We start from the raw sequence: 21,244 nt of genomic DNA on the forward strand, positions 1-21,244 counted from the left end.
AACTGAAAAATCCAACCGCAAACTGGACCATCGCAAAGGCCTGACTTGGCTATAAATATGCCACCACGTCATTCAACAGATATTCCCGTCAGCCCATGTTCGGTAAAAATGTTGCAGATAAATTATTTTCACTTGAGCTCGGAGTGATAAATTCTCCAGGGGTGGAACTCTTTGAGTGATTTATGAATTGGTATTAAAATGATTTAACGTTCGGATTGAATGCAGTTCCCTTATAAGTTACTCAAAATAATTATTTGAGAAATAATAACGAGCAATTGTCGTGAGTGCTGTTGATCACGGCTCTGAAACTAGAGGACGAACTAGTGACATGAACTAAGTTGTTTAGCTTAAGTCTGACTGGGACTATCAATGGGCTAGCTGGGCCCAATTTCATAAGCACAAAAAATTGCTTAACATCAAATTGTTGCCTTTTGATAAAAACACTTTACCAAACAATTTCCACAGGATTTTCAGGATAAGCAAACAATAGCTGAACGCAAATAAGTGATCTTGCATATATGCAAGAAATGGAAATTTGGTTGGTAATCCAGTTTTTTTTCAAGGAAGAAATTTCATGCTTAGCAAACTTTCGTGCGTAGCAGCTCTATGAAATATTGGGCCCCGTGGTAAGTGCAGTTGAATGGCCCCAACACGCCTATTATGAGTCATGTGCCCTGCCGATGAGGGCGCGCGCAATCCACAACTCTCCAACCTTGTTTAACACAACATCTCGCCCATTGCTTTTCGATCGTACCCGCAATAGTCTAAGCAGTTGATTGCACGAAAAACCCGTTCGCCGCATACAGCCCACTGCACAAGCAATTGCCCTGGGTATGATCTTGTATTTCTAAAATGGCTTCCGACTACAAGAAAACAGTGATCAAAACTTTCCCACGTGGAGACGCTGAGGTTACCAAAGAAACACAGTACTGGAAGAATTTTGAGGTTGGTATAAATGCGAATATAGGCATATTAGTTCGGTTTACTTTGCTACTGTAGGGTCCTCAATACTCAAGATCGTGTGTGTCTACGAACGTGCGTTCTGCGTCGGCAAGTTCTCGAGTCGAGTGTGTGCACAACGTCCACTGCACCCACCACTGGCACCACCACGCTGGAATCCATTGGAATCCGCACTGCATCCATTGGGTCCTACTAAAAGCCGACAACTCGCCGACAACGCCGACAACAAGTCCAGAGCGCCGACAACTCGCCGCCAACAAGTTTTAATTACCTCGAAAATTGCCAATATACCATAGATGTATTAGAACTATATGTGTTCTGTAATATAAACATAAATTTAATGGAAAAACTTCACGAAAAGTGTGAATTTTTAACCAGAAAAAAAACTGAACGTTCACGGAAAACGGTCGGACGCCATCTTGGCTTAAAATCGTGTTCGGACCAGCCCATTATGATGCGGGTGAGTCAGACTTAGCAATAGAGGGCGGGCGTCATGCACTGTGCACACTGCAGTGAAGGTCTTCACATGAAGCCCGCCCTCTGTTGTTGACAAGTGCTAAATCTACCCGTATCATAATGGTCTGGTCCAAACACGGTTTTTAAGCCAAGATGGCGTCCGACCGCTTTTCGTGCAAGTGAAGTTTTTTTCTGGTTAAAAATTCACACTTTTTGTGAAGTTTTTCCATTAACTTTATGTTTATATTACAGAACACATCTATATAGTTCTAATACATCTATGGTTTATTGGCCATTTTTGAGGTAATTAAAACTTGTTGGCGGCGAGTTGTCGGCGTTGTCGGCGAGTTGTCGGCTTTTAGTAGGACCGCATCCATTCCATGAAATGGACTGGAGTGGTTGGTGGACGGAGTTCGGACAACTCGTCCGTCGGATCAGCAACTCGAAAGACAGTTAGACCATGGGTTCCTTCCTCCATGTGATGGTCAGACAAATCGTCATTATTATAAATATTAAATTTATTGACAAGTCGCCAGTGTGGGGGTGAGACACACCAACCGGGCAGGTAGGTACGTGGCTGCAGAGCCAAGACAACCGAGACTCGATTAGTGAATAAACGGCTGATCTCCTTCGTCAGTCATCACTCATTGATCAGGTTATGTCAGTCGTTACTGTAATGTTTACATAAACTGATTTCATTCGAATGACAAATCATTTTCTTGGCATAAGGGTGAATTCTGGTACTTACGTAGACCCAGTAACTGGGGCGCTGTACTCCTTTTTTCCCCGAAATCTTGTCCTTATCAGTCATACTACCGCCCCAGCCAAAGCCATGCTACGTTTTAAGATTTCGTTTTTAAAATTTCGAAAAAAAGGAGTATAGCGTCCCAGATACTGCGTCTACTACTTACGGTTGGTTACATTACAACAAAGTCACAACGAAAGTAGGCCTACACTTAAATTATTTTCCATCATATTAAAAATACGTAATTGTACTCAGCCTGATTGTAACTTGTTTCTTTTTGTCTTCTTCAAGTTTCCAGTAACAGTTAAAGAGTTTGGTGCAATTTCTAGTATTGATTTTAACCCAAAGAAGCCACATCAGTTTGCCGTCACAAGCTCTACTAGGGTAAGTAGCCACAGTTGAAACTTCTTTATGTGGAGGAGGTGTCTGATCAATTTCCCTGTATACATGTACATGTATATTTTTGTCAAGTCATTATTAATTATCTTTCGTTAACTTAAAGGGTCTATGTAACTTTTGTAGGACTTTTTGTCCACACAATGTCCACAGATTATGAACTTACACAGTTCGAAGATAATGGTAGTAGAAAGCTTCCTTGAAAATATTACGTGCTGAGGTGCTGTAGTTTTTAGGAAATGAGTAAAATAATGTCATGAAAATAATTTTGGTCTCATGAGACGAAAATTATTTTAATCATTTACAAACGTATTTTCATGACATTGTTTTACTCATTTCTCAAAAACTACAGTCCCTCAGTAAGTAATATTTGAAGGGAAGCTTTCCACTATCATTATCTTCAAACCCTGTAAGTTAAATGTAAATCTATGGACATTTTGAAAAGGTACCCAAATCCTTAAAAGACAGTGGACACAGGCGTGTCTCAACATAGGCATAAAACAACAAACCTGTGATAATTTGAGCTGGATTGGTCGTCGGATTTGCGAGATGTTAGTATGAAAGAAAAAAACACCCTTGTCACACGAAGTTGTGTGCTTTCAGATGCTTGATTTCGAGACCTCAAATTCTAAACTTGAGGTCTCGAAATCAAATTCGTGGAAAATTGCTTCTTTCTCGAAAACTACGTCACTTCAGAGGGAGCCGTTTCTCACAATGTTTTACACTATCGACCTCTCCCCATTACTCATTACCAAGTGAGGTTTTTTTGCTGATATTTATTTGGAGTAAATTCCAATAGTGTCCACTGCCTTTAAGTGTTTCATTAATTCATAAAGTATTTTTGTTCTGATTATTATTATTTTTTTTCTTCTAAAGGCACCCCAATACAAACCCAGCACTGTAGAAACCTTATCTTATTAGGGTTGTGCCTCAATTGTCTTATGCATTCAGCTATGTACTGTTCATGGTGGAAATAAATGTCAATAATATCAAATTGAATTGTTGAACCTAGGTGCAAATATTTAACCCCGAGACAAACCAAGTCGACAGGGCCATCTCAAGATTTCAAGATGTTGCGTACAGCGGAACGTACCGGAGCGATGGTAAGCTCATGGTCGCCGGTGGAGAGGAGCGCTACATAAGACTGTTTGACCTCAACAGTCGAGCGATTCTGAGAATATTCAAAGGTCACGATGGGTAAGTAACCTCGGGTCCTCATTTTAATAAAGAGACTCAGAATGTTTTTTTAAAGCTAGTAGATTAGTAACCCAGAAAAGGTTTGGTGTCGTGTGACCATTTATATTTAAAGACACCGGACACTATTGGTAATTGTCAAAGACTAGTCTTCACAGTTGGTGTATCTCAACATAATATGCATAAAATAACAAACCTGTGAAAATTTTAGCTCAATCGATCGTCGAAGTTGCGAGATAATAATGAACGAAAAAACACCATTGTCACACGCTGATGCTTGATTTTGAGACCTCAAATTCTAAACTTGAGGTCCTGAAACCAAATTCGTGGAAAATTACTTCTTTCTCCAAATCTACATCACTTTAGAGGGAGCTGTTTCTCACAATTGTTGGTACTATCAACCTCTCCCCATGACTCGTAACCAAGAAAGGTTTTATGATGATAACTATTTTGAGTAATTACCAGTAGTGTACACTGCCTTTAAGACGCGGAAGATTGCAGGTAACACCTTTATTGTCCAGTAATTCATACCTTTCATACTGACCATCCTTTGTCCTCACAAGCTTGTATGCTTCATTTTTGAAAGGGCAAGGGTACTAAAGCAATTTTTCCTCGGTACAGGGCACCCTACGAGAAAATGGTACATTTCTACTAAAGCATTTCAAGAGCACCAAGGCAATGACCAGGCGGCATGGAGGCAATCGCCTTCGTTGCCTCCATGAAATATTAGCCCTGTCCACACCACTTTACTCTCATTGGTTCCAACCACCCCACTGTTTGTAGATGAATAACTTTTATTGTGTATAATTTTCCTGTTTTTGTTTCTTCTTGATACCTTTCCTTAATCCCATGCTCATCTTTCTGCTGTTATGGTTATATGGTTATGATTGTACTTGTTAATATGCCTCTGACGAAGGCCCATTTCCCCAACTAATTTTATATAATATTAATTTTTTAGATTAGGACAAATTCACAAATTCATAACGAAACCAATTAGGAGGGCCTGCACAGAAGGGCTTTTCAAACCAAAGAAAAACATTCTGAGGATCTTACTTCAATTCAACACGCTTTGGCCAAACTTCCAAAGTTTGATTCATATACGTACTGTAATAAATGCTTCACAAATCCTGAGGAGAACTACACCGGGAGCGAAATTGCCACAAGCCCGCTAGCCTGGGACGACCAGATTTAACAGCTGGGCTACTGATTTTTCCAGTTTGATAGCCCGGCGGGCTAGTGGAAAAACAATGCAAAAATCATATCTCAAACAATAAAGAACTGTGCTATGGTGTATTGTAAAGTGTGTGCCGTGACGCAAGACGGAATGTGTTTTTTTGGGCTACCAAAATCTCATCAGTGCTACTAAAAATTCTTGATTACTAGCCCTGCTGACTACCATGAAAATACACTTAATTTCGACCCCTGTACACTCACCCACTAGAGAGCATCCTGCTTCAGCTTCCCTGCATGGAATATTCTCTCTAAATTTGATTTGTGTCTTCCTATTTTCCAGACCCGTACACGTTACCCGTTTCGGCACAGATAATTTTCACATCATGTCTTGCTCGGACGACAAATCTGTGCGATGCTGGGACATTCCGAGCGAGAAGGCTGTGAAGCAATACGATGAGCATACCGATTATGTCCGCTGTGGTGTAGTCAGTGCTGCCAGCAAGGATATCTGGCTCACAGGTGAACTACTTGCCTTTCCTCTTTTCTATATTTCTTTCTTTTTAGTGTAATATTCATGATTGAAGATAGTCCCACTGCCAGACACACTGCGGCGAACCCCTTATACACTTGCGACAAGTCTGTACTGGGGTCTTTTACGTGTGTTGATAATTTTTATAACGGGACAGTTAGCTTTATATCCCATCCAAAGAGTGAAGCAAGTGTTAAGTGTCTTGCTACAATGTATAGGACACAAGTGTCATGACCGAGATCCGAACCCACACTCTTCTGATCAGATAATAATATAATATCAAAGTCTTGTATAGGGCACGTATCTACCAAACAAGGTACTCAAGGCGTTGAGTGTATACAAACTTTCAGAAAGATATGTTATTGTAGTGATGAGTTCTGAGACCCAATTATTTAGCACCTTCTAAGGGTTTACAAGGTGCTACGGCGCATAAAGCAGCCACAGACAGGAACACCGGGCGAACTCCTTCTCTTTTCGATAAGTGCACTCGGTTCTTTTACATCATGCACAACACATGGGACCAACTGCCTTACGTCCCATCGGAATGACAAAGCAATGGTTAAGTGTCTTGCTTAAGGACACAAGTGTCACGGCTGGGGATTCGAACCCACACTCTGCTGATCAGAAACACCAGAGTTTGAATACAGTGCTCTTATTCTGCTTGGCCACAACACTTCCTCTGAAGGCAAAGTATACTTTGGGTTTTTGGAATTGTTTGATTGTTTTAATCTTCTGTAAATGTACGTAGGTACACAATAAAACTAACATGTGAAAATATTGGTGGTCGTATTTTGGGGATATCGCCTAAATCCAGAGTGAATATGTCCATGCAGGAAGAGTAATCCCCAGCATTCAATTGACTGTCATTTATCTCTTTCTTATCGCAGGTTCCTATGACCACAAAGTGAAACTGTTTGACCTGAGGTCAAAGGCCAGCGTGATGACCTTAGACCACGGCCATCCCGTTGAGAGCGTGTTGATGTTCCCTGGAGGAGGAATGTTCCTGTCCTCAGGTAGGAAATCTATGGAATGTTGTTGTTGTTGTTGTTGTTGTTGTTGTTGTTGTTGTTGTTGTTCACAGTAATAGCAAGAAAGGACCAGGGCTCAATTTCATTGAGGTGCTTGAAGGCAGTGGACACTATTGGTAATTATTGTTAGCATAAAACCTTACTTGGTTGGTAACGAGTAATGGGGAGAGATTGATAGTATAAAACATTGTGAGAAACAGCTCCCTCTGAAGTGACGTAGTTTTTGAGAAAGAAGTATTTTTCTACGAATTTGATTTCAAGACCTCAGATTTAGAATTTTAGGTCTCGAAATCAACCATCTAAAAGCACACAACTTTGTGTGACAAGGGTGTTTCTTCTTTCATTATTATCTCGCAACTTCTACGACCAATTGAGCTTAAATTTTAACAGGTTTGTTATTTTATGCATATGTTGAGATACAACAAGTGAGAAGGCTGGTCTTTGACAATTACCTATAGTGTCCAGTGCTAAAACAGTGCTAAAATTTACTAGAACATGATTTAAACCTGCAAATCTAAAGGCCTTTATCGCAAGGCCTTGACCTGCTGGTTTTTAAGCAGTCGTTTAATTACTCTTTGTCACTTGTTTCTGTCCTAATCAAGGTGGGAACTACGTGAAGGTTTGGGATGCTCTTGCTGGTGGGAAACTACTTGCTGCCGTCAGCAATCACCATAAGACCATAACCTGTATGTGTTTCAACGGAGCCAAGAATAGGCTGCTGACGGGATCCATCGACAGGTAAGATGATAAACCATTCATGGGTGACATGGTTGGCGTGTGCGTAAAGCGAAGTTAAAGAGAAGTTCGTACAACGACTCAGAACCAAGTTTAAAGAGAAGTTCATACAACGTCTGAGAACCATTCTTAAATAGAAGTTCACGCAACGTCTTAGAACCAATCTTAAGGGTGGCATGGTTGGCGTGTGCGTAAAGCGCTAGCCTCTCACCAAGGTGACCCCGGTTCGATTCTCGGCCGGGGCCATATGTGAGTTGAGTTGTGCGTTGGTTCTCTGCTGTGCCACGAGGGTTTTCCAGAACATCCGGTTTTCCTCCCTCGGGAAAAATCAAACACTTTCGATCTTGGCTGTGCTCCGTGGTCATAATAGGTTGACGTGGCTGGCAGCTGAAAGTGCCCTTGCATGCCTGCTTCTCGAACACGTTGTAGCTGCGTCCTTCGAAATTCAGCTCTTAGCTGCAAGTAAGGATGATTAGCCCCCTAAATTGTTATTATAATTATTATGTATCAATTGTTTCTCAGATTTCTGAGAGTTGGTGTCTGTTTGTGAATGCTGCAGATGGAGATGTGGATCCAATTCCATAGAGCTGCTAAAAGCAGACAATTATGTCTAAAACAATTGTCTGCTTAGCAGATATAAGCAGGGTACCAAATTGTACATGTGACATAGTAGTTTGACTGGTAACCTTATTCTGGGAAGCGTTATATTGTTGTGCTTAGCTACTTTTTGCGCTTTACAAAGCTCTGCCCAATTTCACAGTTCTGTGAAATTTGGCATTGGTCGTTAATGGCTGTCACCTTGTGTGGATGGATTTGACGTTCTTGTGAAAGTACTGTGACGGTTTGTTTGCTGTTTTCTCATCAAGTATAAACAGGCAATCTTCCTACTTTAGTCTGATTTCCGATTGTTTTGCCAAAAAGGAAAATCAGAACAACTATGATAAAGTATATTTCATCAGCAGCATTTGGCATACTATCCTACCACCCTCCTCCTCTAACAACCCCCAACCTACTGACACGCCTCACTACACCCGAGAGGTTTCTCACACAATGGCCAACCCTAACAATAGCCCTGAGCCCGCCAACCACACAACCAATCAGAGCATTGATTGACCTGCAGTAGATCCACTGAACCCCTATAAATAAGCCCACTCTTCTCTTACCTCTTCAGTCTCCTGACTGAAGACCAATTTCAGAACTGACTCCGCGGCAGTACAGTTAATTACGATCCTATAAGCTAAAGCAGTAGTCCAGTCTAATTTCTATACCATCCGCCCTGGTAATAGTTAAAAAGCAGGACAGTTCTTTTCAGAACTGAGAAGTCTCCCGAACCTCCGATTATCTACTCCACAACAGTAGAATAAAGCAAGACAGTTCCCTAAGAACAACTCTACCTGGCAAGTAGATACACACATGGTGTTACCGCAAACCAAATATACATTGATACCTCACCATGCAATGCCTCATATCCTATATATGATAAAGTAGCCGGCAAAGTCTGTTCATAGAATTAAGGCTTACAGTACATCACATGTACAAGTACATTGCACATGTAGGTCATTTGTTTTACATGTACATAACATGTTGTACTCAATAAAATTGTCATGCTCTTTGCGTGAACCAAATATCATGTGTGTATAAATTCTATTCAGCTGAAACTTTAAAATGGGCCTTTTCTTTGACCCTACCCTTGAGGTTGATGTACTAAAAAAAAATCCAGCATTTTGTGCTCTATACATTTTCTTTGCCTTAAACTATAGTTCAGTTACGTAAGACACATGTAAGACAGTGCTGTTTTGCTACATGAATACCTTTTTATTGTTTGTGTACAGGCACGTCAAGGTGTACGATGTTGCAAGCTACAAACTAGTGGCTACCATGGACTATCCTGTACCCATTCTATCCATGGGAGTCTCGGTAGGTTTATTTATTGCCCGGTGTCCTATGGGTAATCTTTCCGCTGGAGATTATGTCCCCCCATATGAGAAATTAAAGGAACACCTTGCCTTGGATCGGACGAGTTGGTTTATAAAAAGCGTTAGTTATAAAATGCATATGGTTGGAAAGATGTTTTAAAAGTAGAATACAATGATCCACACAAATTTGCCTCGAAATTGCGTGGTTTTCCTTTTACTTTGCGAACTAAGACGGTCGGCCATTTATGGGAGTCAAACCGTGCAATTTCAAGGAGTGTTTTTGTGGATCATTGTGTTTTATTTTTAAAACATCTTTCCAACCATATGCATTTTATAACAAACGGTTACAAACGCTTTTCAAAGACCAACTCGACCGATCCAAGGCAAGGTGTTCCTTTAACATGGGCTGTGGAGGAGGATTCAAAAAGAGGGCTGCGCAGGGGTTGAATTTGCCACTAGCCCACTAGTGGCAAATTTAGGACTACCAGATTTACAGTCGGGATACTAATTTTTCCAGTTTGATAGCCCGGTGGGCTAGTGGGAAAGTAATGCAAAAATCAATATCACAAACAGCAATGAACTGTGCATATGGTGTATTTTTAAGTTTGTGCCGTAATTTGAGACAAATATTTAATGTGTTTTTCGGGCTACAAAAATCTCATCAGGGCTACTAGCCCTGATGACTACCATGAAAATACACTTAATTTCGACCCCAACTTCTTCTGATCAGAAGAAGTTTGTACACAGTTTGTGCTGTATGGGGGCGGGGGGATACAGAATCGCCTGCCACACAGTTGTGATTGTGATTCAATACAATTTATCTTGCATCTTGCATCAGTGTACTATCCCAACAGCTGTTGGGGCTCTAATTTGGTGTCATGGCTGAGAGGTTGAGAGCACCAAATTCAAATTCAAGTGTTTGTGGTTAAGTCATTGGAGTATGGGTTCGAATCCTGAGTGTAACACTTGTGTCTTTCTTGAGCAAGATGATTTACTGAATTGCTTCTCTTCACCCAGGGGTATAAATGGGTACCTGCGAGTGGAGAGGTTGATATTGTGAATGAAAAAGACACTGGAGCGCTACTCGTTGTCCAGATTGTTTACTCCCCAGGGAGCTGAGCAAGAATAAAGGAATGTTCTTGGCCCAATGACCAGGGCACTTATTAAATGTTAACACATTAAGACGGTTAATGTGAAATGTGCTAAACATAAAAACTTGATGGTATTATTATTATGTTGAAAAAGTGATAACACTATCTTAAATTGTTTTCTCTGTTTTAGCCCACAGATGACAAGATCGTTGTTGGAATGTCCTCAGGACTTCTGTCCATCAGACACAGAAAGAAAGAGGAGACAAAAGTCGAGACAGTAAGACGGAGTAAACACAGTCGGGTGTCGCACCGGTCTTATGACAAAGGCCATAAGGTCTACACTGCCAAAGAGGTAGGTTGCTGAACATGAAAGCCGTACCAATAAAGCCAGAAAGCCAATACGCTTTCATCAACATAAACAATTCAACTTAAAGACACTGGACACTATTGGTAACTGTCAAAGACCAGTCTTTTCACTTGGTGTATCTCAACATATGCACAAAATAACAAGCCTGTGAAAATTTGAAATCAATTGATCGTCAAAGTTGAGAGATAATGATGCAAGAAAAAACACCCTTGTCACACGAAGTTGTGTGCTTTCAGATGCTTGATTTCGAGACTTCAAAATCTAATTCTGAGGTCTCAAAATCAAATGGAAAATTATACTTACTCAAAAACTATGTTACTTCAGAGGGAGCTGTTCCTCTCACAATGTTTTATATTATCAACATCTCTCCATTGCTTGTTACCAAGTAAGTTTTTATGCTAACAATTATTTTGAGTAATTACCAATAGTGTCCAGTGCCTTTAAATGGTTTTTCTACCATCATTATCTTCAAAATGGTAAGTTTAATATAAATCTGTGGACATGTGTTTTGTTTTATACAAAAAGTACCCGAACCTTTCAACTTTTTACCCCCCCCCCCCCCCCTACGTACATTACAATATTTGTTTTCTCTCTGAATGTTGACAGGGGGATCTTGTGGTACAAAAACAGAAGAGGGAATTTCTTCAGAAGTATGACGTCATGCTGAAGCAGTTTGAGCACTCCAAGGCACTGGATGCTGCCCTAAAGGTAATGACCCTCATTCGCTCATTTCTTGATAAAACTTCTTGGTGTTTTTACACTTTGATTACTGTGACTTGAAAGGGTTTTTAAAAAGGGGTTTTACAATGGGGTTTTGGTTGCTTGTTTACCTTTAAAGACACTGGACACTGTTGGTAATTGTCAAAGACCAGTCTTCTCACTTGGTGTATCTCAACATATGCATGAAATACCAAACCTGTGAAAATTTGAGCTCAATTGGTCGTCGAAGTTGCGAGATAACTATGAAAGAAAAAACATTCTTGTCACATGAAGTTGTATGTTTTCAGTTGCTTGATTTCGAGTTTGAGGAAAATTACTTCTTTCCTCGAAAACTACTTCACTTCAGAGGGAGTCGTTTCTCATGATGTTTTATATAATCAATCTCTCCACCATACTTGTTACCAAGAAAGGTTTTATAGTAATAGTTTTTTCGAGTAATTACCAATAGTGTCCACTGCCTTTGAGACAGCAGTACAGTTGAGAAAACTTGTGTGCACACTGCACAACTTTTCATTAACTAATAGTGGCGTGTCCTGGCTAGCGGTCTAGTTCACTGGATCCAAGCTCTGGTGTTGTCAGCAGCAGAGTGTGGGATTGATTCTCGGTCATGACAGTTGAGCAAGGCACTCTTTCCATGATTGCTTCGTAAAAAGTTGGGAAGGTAGTACATTTTGCTCAACTAGCCAGGCTCCTAGTGGATGATACCCATGCTTACATCCTTACGGGCTGTGAAGGGGGTTACATGGATGAGATTGTTCAGACTTTCGGCTGAATTCAGACTTTTGATGTCGGCCTGGTGTAGAAAATCAGGCAATATTTTTTTCCACAAATAAAGAAATCCTGCTCATTTGTCTACTTCTCTAGTGCTTTGGACACTGTTTCCAAAAGCTCCTTGGAATCTATAACCCCAGGGGTTATCATGTGGTAGAAATGACAACATTTCAACATACATTGTACCTTTGAATTTGTATCCAAGTTTCATTCGTTCTTTTTCGTTAGTAATGACTCACCCCTGGGATTAACCTGTTACAGCCCCAGGAGTAGTTGGCAACGTGGCCCTGGTAGCAGTTGATTTGGGGTCGATGGCTCAATTCGTAGCCCTCACCTTGAAGTGGCTGCCATGGCCATGTGATGTTAGGCATTCCTCATAAAAATAGAATAAAATTTAAACAAATGTTTCTATATCGTTTTTCTAGAGCAACGTACGAATCAAAACACCAGAGGTCACTGTGAGTGTCTTACAAGAGCTGGTACGACGTGGCGTCATAAAGAGCGCCCTCGCTGGACGAGATGAGAAGTGGCTGCGGAACATGATAGCCTTCCTGAAGAAGCACATCACAAATTCAAATTTTTCGTCCATCATAATTGACATTACAAATATGTTATTAGGTAAGTGGATGATGGGTCTCAATCTCAATATTAAATTGTTTACTATTTGTTTTTTATTTTATTTAGTCTAGTTAGCCCGTCCGGGGTCCAATTCGTGACTACAATGTACTTGCCTTCGGCTCGTACATTATATTCACAAATCTACACTTTCTCGTCCACTCTCCTTAAAATTACCATCTTTCATTCCTCCACCCCTGCTGCAGATATTTACACCCCCGTCATCGGCGATTCAGACGAGCTCGTCAGTCACTTCAAGAGACTCCAAATAACCCTCATGCAGGAGCTGCAGTACCACAGTAAGTTACTGGAGATCAAGGGAATGCTGGACACCGTGCTGGCCGTGTCGCAGACTGAGGACATGACCCAGGAGGACGAACCCGAAGCCCTGATGGACATTCCTACCGAAGTGACGGTGAATAGTAGCACTCCAATCGCAATGGAGGCGTAGTCACAACTGGGGGGGGGGAATCTTTTTTAGAACTGGAAGTGTGGGATTTACTTTTGGTATGGGACATAACGGCTTCTCCACACTCCGCTGTTACAACTCTGTGATGGGTTTATCTTTTTTGTATTAATGGAAGACTTTTGTGACGCTGGCGGCTGAAGACATAACGATCCTTTTTGCGGCTCTGAGCGTGCAAGCACATGCTCAGTATCGCGCGCCTAGATCTGCGCACTACTGGAGAAAACTGTGAAAAGGACTGTCCAAAATTCTCCCATTGCTTTAAACGACAGCAAATAAACAAGAACAAAACGAACTGCAACTCTTGTTTATTTTGTGGCAAGCAAAGTTCAGAGTGGCACAGACAAGGGATTTGAAAATGTGAAGGCTGATGCAATGTCTGTTAATTGGCAACTGAGAGCTCAAGTATTCAACCTTGTATGTACAGTTAAGCCTTCTTGTTCTAAAGAAACTGTTTATAAAGAGGTTTTGCTTTATGAAGAGTAGGTTCTGAAGTCCTGAACCTTTTTTTCTAGTGTTTCTTTGTTTCTCTTATAACAACGTTTGTGTCTGTACTGACCACGTTTGTGTCTGTACTGACTCTAGTCCCAGTGATCTTGTTGAGTCAACTGTGATTGCAAGTCCAGCATTTGGACAGTCAACAACTGTACATGTCATCGGGGCTTCAACTGGATCAGTAGGTTTGGAATCGTTACATTAGTTCTCGCCTTGGTGGGGGGGGGGGTGAGTCTTTACATGCTTTGAAGTCAGGGGTATTTTTTTACCGATGGTAACTTCTTCAACATGTCAAAGACACTTGCATATTTCATTCGGTAAACTGAATTTTTAATGTTCATCTGTCGTTTTTTTTCCAATACTTAAAATTTCATAATTTATTCACAAGTAATACATTATGCGAGTTACAGTTTGTAAAGTTCTATCCTGGCAGTTTCTGTATAATATCTTCGAAAACAGTTCTACAACAAATTGTTTATGACTAAATCAACAATGAATGAAATGCAATTGCAAAATGTAATAAACTTGTTCTTATACAACGATCAATGCAGTGCGATCTGTTTCTATTTAACAAAATAGCATTTAAGTCTTGACATTTTGGGGGGGGTTAAATGTGGTCCAAGAAAGATGGTGCAAATTGCACTGAATTTGTGGCTTCCATCAAACAACTGAAAACATTAACGTTTATCCAATCTATTACAGGTTCATGAATGCTGTGGCAAGTAAAGCAGTTGCTACTCCCTGTCGACTCGCGTTATGCGTTATGTTTTATTGCTGTTTTCCCAGCATGTAGACAGCTGAAACTTTCACTTTTATCATATCCTTTCTTTATAATTTTGCTTTTTAACACGTCAAATCAACATTTCCTTGACAAAACAAATATACATGTATGACCATACTCTTACTGCCTCTTAAAGACATTGAACACTATTGGTAAATGTCAAAGACCAGTCTTCTCACTCGGTGTATCTCAACATTATGCATAAAATAACAAACCTGTGAAAATTTGAGCTCAATCGGTCGTAGAAGTTGCGAGATAATAATGAAAGTAAAAACACCCATGTCACACGAAGTTGTGTGCGTTTAGATGGTTGATTTTGAGACCTCAAGTTCTAAACTTGAGGTCTCAAAATCAAATTTGTGGAAAATTACTTCTTTCTCGAAAACTACGTCACTTCAGAGGGAGCTGTTTCTCACAATGTTTTATACTATCAACCTCTCCTGATTACTCGTAATCAAGAAAGGTTTTATGATGATAATTATTTTGAGTAATTACCAATAGTGTCCAGTGTCTTTAATGTGTTATCATAGTAACATAATTGGTTGTGTATATTGTGGATGGAAGCTTCCATTTTGATCCTAGGAATGACTTCATGATGAATGACTTGGGAGTTGTCTTGTCATGTCATCGTGGCTTTTTAACCGCGAGCAGAACGAGGTTTCTTGGTGAGATGAGAGGGTCGAAAATGGGCACCAGACGACTCTCTATACCTTCAAAGTAAAGAAGAGAAAGTAAAATTATAAGTACAGATAGTGTGACGGTTCTGAGACTACTGTATTTGTTTGATTGTTTCATAAGGGGATCTTCCCATTAAGGGAACTAAGCAAACACCCACAAGGAGATACAAACACCAAGCTAGCAACAGCCAATCTCTCTCATCAAAAATTTGTTTTTAACAGCTATGATTATGAATTACACAAATAAAGAAATTGTGGTTCAGTAACTAGACAACAATATTTATTCTAGTCATTGTTAAATCAGCGATTAGCTGTGGGATTCGAATCCACAACCGTGTGATTGTAAGTTATGCAGTCTAACCACTTGACCATGGGGACTTATCATATCCAAATCCAAACAACTTGGCGTGGAGTGACCTAGGAGAGGAGGATATTGGAGGATTGAGGTCTTCTGAAATTTCCCTGAAAGTGAGTCAATCTTTCCGTATTCTGACAAACAAATTTGAAAATCTCCTGGTATGGAACCTTATTCTCTATTAATATGTTAATAATTCTAAATATCTACTTTCCAATACACTGCTCTAGAATTGCAAGGGTCGTGGGTTCGGATCCCACCCGAGTAACATGCTTGTGATATTTTTGTTCACAGGACTCGGGGGGGGGGGGGGGCGGGGAAAGAACCGAGTATACAGTGCTAACACACATCGGTGTATGGGTAAAAAAACAAAACAAAAAATATATATAAATATTCTTTATCCCCGATGCAAATTTAACATTATTCTCTTATATCTTCCTGATAGTTGTACAAAATCTCCCCGGTTACAAAATGCAAATTTTGGCAGCTCTGCAAATAGTCAAAAAGGCCCCAAGGAATGTGGGTTAAGCCATGGACCTAGAATTGAAGTCTAGAAACTTACCTCTTTCAGCAAGGAACAGTGCCCGATCCACGAGCACCAGACTCTCCACAATCGGGGCAAGCAGCTGCCTTATGGTGTTGTACACAAGGAGGTTATGCCAGCTTGGCAGGCACTCTTCACACAGGGTACGAATCCTCACAGGGTCACTTTGCAGGTCGAGCTTGCCGAGAATAGCCGAGGCATAGCTGTGTAGTAGAAAAGGTAGAAACCAGGGATGAGATATTTCAGCCTTTTCTCCTAATTCAGACTTTGAAGTTCCCCATGGGACGATCTCACAAAGAGCTAAGATTGATCTTAACTGCAAATCAATCATAGTTACCAAGTAAAGTGTGATGTCACAATACAAATCACCAGTAAAAATGCTCTTTGATCTATGCCTGGGACACTCCCCTAAAAAGCCCTGTGAAATCTAAACCCCAGGGGCTACCAAACGGGGGAAAAGCCATCATTTCAAAATACCTCCTAAATAGGCTTGTCCTTACTTATTATGTCTGGTCCTAGCCTAGGACAAGTAACTCGTTCCTACTCGAGATAAGACTAGTTCTAATTCTTTGTGAAATCAACCCCTAGGGCACTAATGTAAAGCGCACTGATACAACAATAATTGTAAAACATGTCAAATGTGGTCTGTGATTAAGTTCTGTGTGGCGCCCTGTTGAGCATCTATTTTGACGTAATTCGTGTTTGTTTTATGGATGTACGTTTCCCTGGGTCTGCCCCGCTGTGCTCACTCGGGTGAGCTAAACGAACGATCACCCACCGTTCTCGTAGTGACGTCATGCACATGGGGCCAGCCCCCAAGTGACCCACTCCACAAGCAGAAAACTGGGGGATGATCCGGGTGAGCCCCCGGAAAGACGTCAAAGTTATTCGAACGCACCCAGGGTAGACCAGGGGTCGACCCAGGGAAGTTAGACGAACGCACCCATTATAAGAACTAGGAACTTTATTACTTATTTAATTACTTACTCTTCGAATTTCATTTGATGGGCTCGTTTGACACTACTGACTGCTTTCCTTATTCGTCGTGCCCCGTCTTGGCTCTGGGTCAACTCAATATCCTCTTCCTGGATCAAGACTTCCAGAATTGCACGGTACCCTTGGATAAGTAGGCTGTGATCGTTACCTTGGGGGAAACAAGAGAATCTTGGATTTATTTTAAATACATCGTTGGAACAGTTTAAAGACAGCTGAACTGTTATTAACCAAGTAGAGACCATTTCAACCACAAGCAGCTAGTGCCAAAATGCCCACAGCGCCGCAAATGGCACAAAAATTGCCAAATCTTTGCTAAAACTAGAGGATCAAAGAAAAGGTACGTATGGGAACGAAGTTACATTTTGTATATCTGTTTAGGTAATTGTCAAAGACCAGTATGCAGTCCTCACTTGGTCTATTTGACATCCTGTGAACATTTGGCATCAATTGGTTATCAAAGTTGCAAGAAAATAATGAAATTGCAAATAGGAGATTACAAATGGTCGTTAAGGATACACACCTTCTAACTTTTTGCGGTAACCATCGTAAAAGTGACAGGCAAGCTCCAAGGATTCAAAGATCAAAGATGTCCCAGCACTCTTGCAGAGTGTTCTAACATGGCTGCTCATGGGAAAGCCGACATCTAACCGTGGCACAGTTTTAGGCGCAGCGGTTTGACAGCTTGAAGGGGTGGCATGTCTCTCATCACGGCCGTGATGCTGTAGCTGTACATTCGAAAAAGATAGTTCCTGTAGTTGTTCAGGTTGTGGCAATACTCGATCATTTTTTAAAGGTTCTTGGTTCATATCCACTGATTTATCGCAGAAGGACATTCTCATGTAGCAACAGGCTACCGAAGCCAGGGCGACAGACGAGGGGCACTCGGCAAATGTCCTCAGCATGGTTGGTCCAAGATCCCCACAGGTGTGAAGTCCTGCGATTAAGAAGTCCTGGCCGGGGGTGCTCTCAAGGTCCCCTCCTATGACTTGAGATGTACAGCTCTCTAGACGAGTCTGATCGGACGTGCTGGTTGTGGAAGAAGTTGGTGTATGGAAATCTGACGTTGAGGCCTTTGTCAAAGTAGGTTCTAGGTTTACAGGAAGATATTTACAGCTAGATTGTTTACAAGATGTTTTCTGCTCATCGCAGCATGAGCCAACAGTATCCTGGTGCGATATTTGTCTTGTGGATTCAATTTTCCGTTTCTTGCATGTATCTTGGTGGGTGGATTTTTCTGAAGAGCTCTCGATGTGATCTCCCCCGTCAAGTGGATGAGACAGCCCATTGTCTTGTTTGGATGTATGGGCACTGATTGCTGAGAGAAACTCTTCCACTGTGATGTAGGGGTGGACGGTACATATGACGTGATGAGGGGACGTGACTGCAACAGTGTCATCACTGCCCCTGGCTTTCTAGGATATAATGGATGTAAAAAATTGGTAGTTAGAGGCATTTATTGTAAGTGCACATGCTATACTAGGGAAACAACAAGTCACTTGGCAAGTTAGATTGTGAAGGAGGTTCTAAATTTAGGTGTGTCAACCGAACAGGTACATTTACACATACCCTGATCCTTTTGGCACTATTTTTTCTTCTACATTTATTATGTCCAACTATCAGCATATTTTTAATATTGTCCAAACCGTTTGAATTTGATAATTGCTTGCCTTGGTTAATGTCATATTGTCAAGCTTGGTTGGCTTGGCTAAGTTAAGTCAAATAATTCACTACTCCCAAGTTTCAAACTTGCGCGAGCCAAATATTAAATAAAATATCTACCAACTTAATTTGGGCTGTTAAATCTTAGTGCTCCTTGAAATCATCTGATAGTGCCCTCTTCCAACTCAATTTCGTCAGGGTCAGGCCAAGTTAAAACACGTCTCCCTGTGTTTGTATCTCACAACATGACTCTGTGATCTCCTCTCAAACAGTCAGAATGGATGATTTGTGAACACTAAAATGGTTTGATGAGTTTCAACGACTGTTCTTTACTCACCCTTTCAAAATACTGCTTGACCTCTTGATCAAACTTGGCTGCTCCTGTGATGTGGCAGCCAACTGCCTCGATACTGGTCACCTGATGACTGTAGCCAAATGACAGAAGACGAGAGAGATGACCCTGACCGGAACCGATGTCCACTACGTGATGACAACCGGCCTGATTGCATGTCAGATGGATCACCTGTTTGTTGGTATTAAATGAAAAGGCTTTGATCTTCGTCTTTAGTTCAAAATTTAGCCTTTAGAAAGACTCTGCTAGGGTTGAAATTTCAGACAATTAAACAGGAAATTTAACAGGAAAGAGAAGGAGCATAAAGCCCCCAGCTTAAAACAAATGAAAAACAAATCCTTGGACTTTAGGTACTCACCTCAGCCAGTCGCTCTATCTCATGTTGTTTCTTGGGCTTAACGTGCGCTCGATAGCAGTGAGATAAATCTGGATTGCGGCCGCTCTGTGGATGTAACTTGGCCGGCTGGGCCACCGAGCGACGGAGAGACAAGGCGTGAGTTGCAGCACGGAATGCTAGGAGTGACAGCGGCCATACAGAAGTGCGATTACTTCTGTTGACAGAAAACAATTCACAAATAATGATTTGTAAACTTTTGTTTCTTTTGAACAATCAACTTTGTTTACTGGAGTAAACAAAGCACTCTTGATCATTCAGAAGTAACACTTTCCAAATCATGAATGAGACACAGATTTGGCTTTTGTTTTTCTTCTTCTTTTTGATGTTGTTCATCTAAATTTGTCAATGCAAAGTCGGTGTGGCAGGCAGGTGTTAGCGCCCTCTTTTGATTCCACCTCCCTCAGCCCATGATAATTTCTTATTTGGGGGACAGAATCTTCAGGGGAGAGAGTTCCCTTGGACACCGTGTTGATCCTCTAGTGTTTGAAATCATTTATCTACCTGACACTTTCTCCAGCATAGGGGTTACTCATAAGAGTCTCTGAAATATCAGTCGGGGTCATGGACTCCAAGCTTGTCTGCCAAGAAACGGGAAGATGGCCCCAGTGGTCTTTCACAAAGAATTCCTGATAAAAATACAAAAAAGAGCATGATTATGTTTGTGCATTTGGACTTTTTTTGTATGCCCGTCCCCCATGAATCAAGACACAATTTACAACATTTATATAACATTTGAACAAGCTACCTCTGCTTGTAATGTAACCCTCCTTCTCAATCAGTTAAACCAACACTTTTGGCATACCTGTCCTAGTGGAGTTTCTGTTGCTTTTGGAAAAATATCTGTCATTGTACATTCTTACCACAACGTATGATTCAGTGATCCAGCTGTATGTAGCCACCAAAGTATGGAGTTGGTCTGCATAACGTTGAATCTGTTTATGGGTACTCTCTGAACATATCAAGGAAGCCATCTTGCTGATAAGAAATATAAAAACAAACATTATGTATGTAGAATGAAACATTGAAATGGTTACACACCGATGTTCTTAGAACCCATGTTTCGACAACCCTCATGACCCTAATGCATGTTTCTGATCCTAGTATAAACTAGCTCTACCTTATCTCGACCAAACTTGACCCTTTAGGTTAGAATGTAGATCACAACAGCCTATCGGTTCATGTTTGTTGGACAAAATTTTGTTGTACAAATTTAATCATAACTGACATGAGTTAATGACAATGTCACAAAACAAACTGCTAAATAATCATCACAAATTCATTATTATAAAAAATGTATAGCCTAACCCATGGGGGGAAAAGTTTCCGTATGGCGCCACCACTTTTTCATTTGATATGAAAATAATAATACTAATGGAAAAGTTTCCGTATGGCGCTACCACTTTTTCATTCGATATGAAATAACATAGTATCTAATTTACCTCAATGAGATATCCCTTTTTGTAAAAATGAGTGAAAAAGTGGTGGCGCCATACGGCATGTACGGAAAGTTATCCCTCGAGTAGAGGAGTCGAGGGATCCGAGTCGAGTGTTTGTTTACAAAAAACACCCACATATCAGGCTGTCCTTGCTCTACGCTTGGATGCAGTAACGTTCTGACTGTTTTTTTTTTACAGAAATAAAGACTGTATTTAATACAAAATACAAAATTGAAATTCATAACGCATTACAAATGACATGCTTACTTGTCGTCTGCTGGATATGTAAACAAGAACAAGAGTTGTGGCGCCACCAACCGGTGGCAGTACTCCAACGCTGTAAATGTAACGTTGGTGGCGCCTTCAGTCAGATGCTTCGTGAAGAAAGAA

The 21,244-nt window shown here is 40.8% G+C and overlaps 2 protein-coding genes across 2 annotated transcripts; one reads left to right on the plus strand and one right to left on the minus strand.

The window, feature by feature from the left end:
* The first annotated feature begins 794 nt into the window (after positions 1-794).
* On the plus strand, positions 795-14,203 carry LOC117296035 (U3 small nucleolar RNA-associated protein 15 homolog). Its single transcript, XM_033778887.1, has 11 exons — positions 795-945; positions 2,453-2,545; positions 3,570-3,754; positions 5,265-5,443; positions 6,341-6,466; positions 7,084-7,219; positions 9,049-9,133; positions 10,414-10,575; positions 11,197-11,298; positions 12,507-12,699; positions 12,903-14,203. Exons 1-11 carry the CDS (start codon positions 853-855, stop codon positions 13,145-13,147), a joined length of 1,599 nt encoding a protein of 532 aa, XP_033634778.1. The 5' UTR covers positions 795-852; the 3' UTR covers positions 13,148-14,203.
* A 687-nt stretch (positions 14,204-14,890) lies between these two features.
* LOC117295847 (protein RRNAD1-like) lies at positions 14,891-21,155 on the minus strand. Its single transcript, XM_033778622.1, has 9 exons — positions 21,122-21,155; positions 20,279-20,393; positions 19,920-20,044; positions 19,380-19,572; positions 19,007-19,192; positions 17,531-18,422; positions 17,002-17,158; positions 16,033-16,217; positions 14,891-15,148 (listed from the first exon to the last, which is right to left on the minus strand). Exons 2-9 carry the CDS (start codon positions 20,387-20,389, stop codon positions 15,063-15,065), a joined length of 1,935 nt encoding a protein of 644 aa, XP_033634513.1. The 5' UTR covers positions 20,390-20,393; positions 21,122-21,155; the 3' UTR covers positions 14,891-15,062.
* Positions 21,156-21,244: the final 89 nt, after the last annotated feature.

The sequence above is a fragment of the Asterias rubens genome, chromosome 10 (assembly GCF_902459465.1).
Source record: "Asterias rubens chromosome 10, eAstRub1.3, whole genome shotgun sequence".
Taxonomy (NCBI): Eukaryota; Metazoa; Echinodermata; class Asteroidea; order Forcipulatida; family Asteriidae; genus Asterias; species Asterias rubens.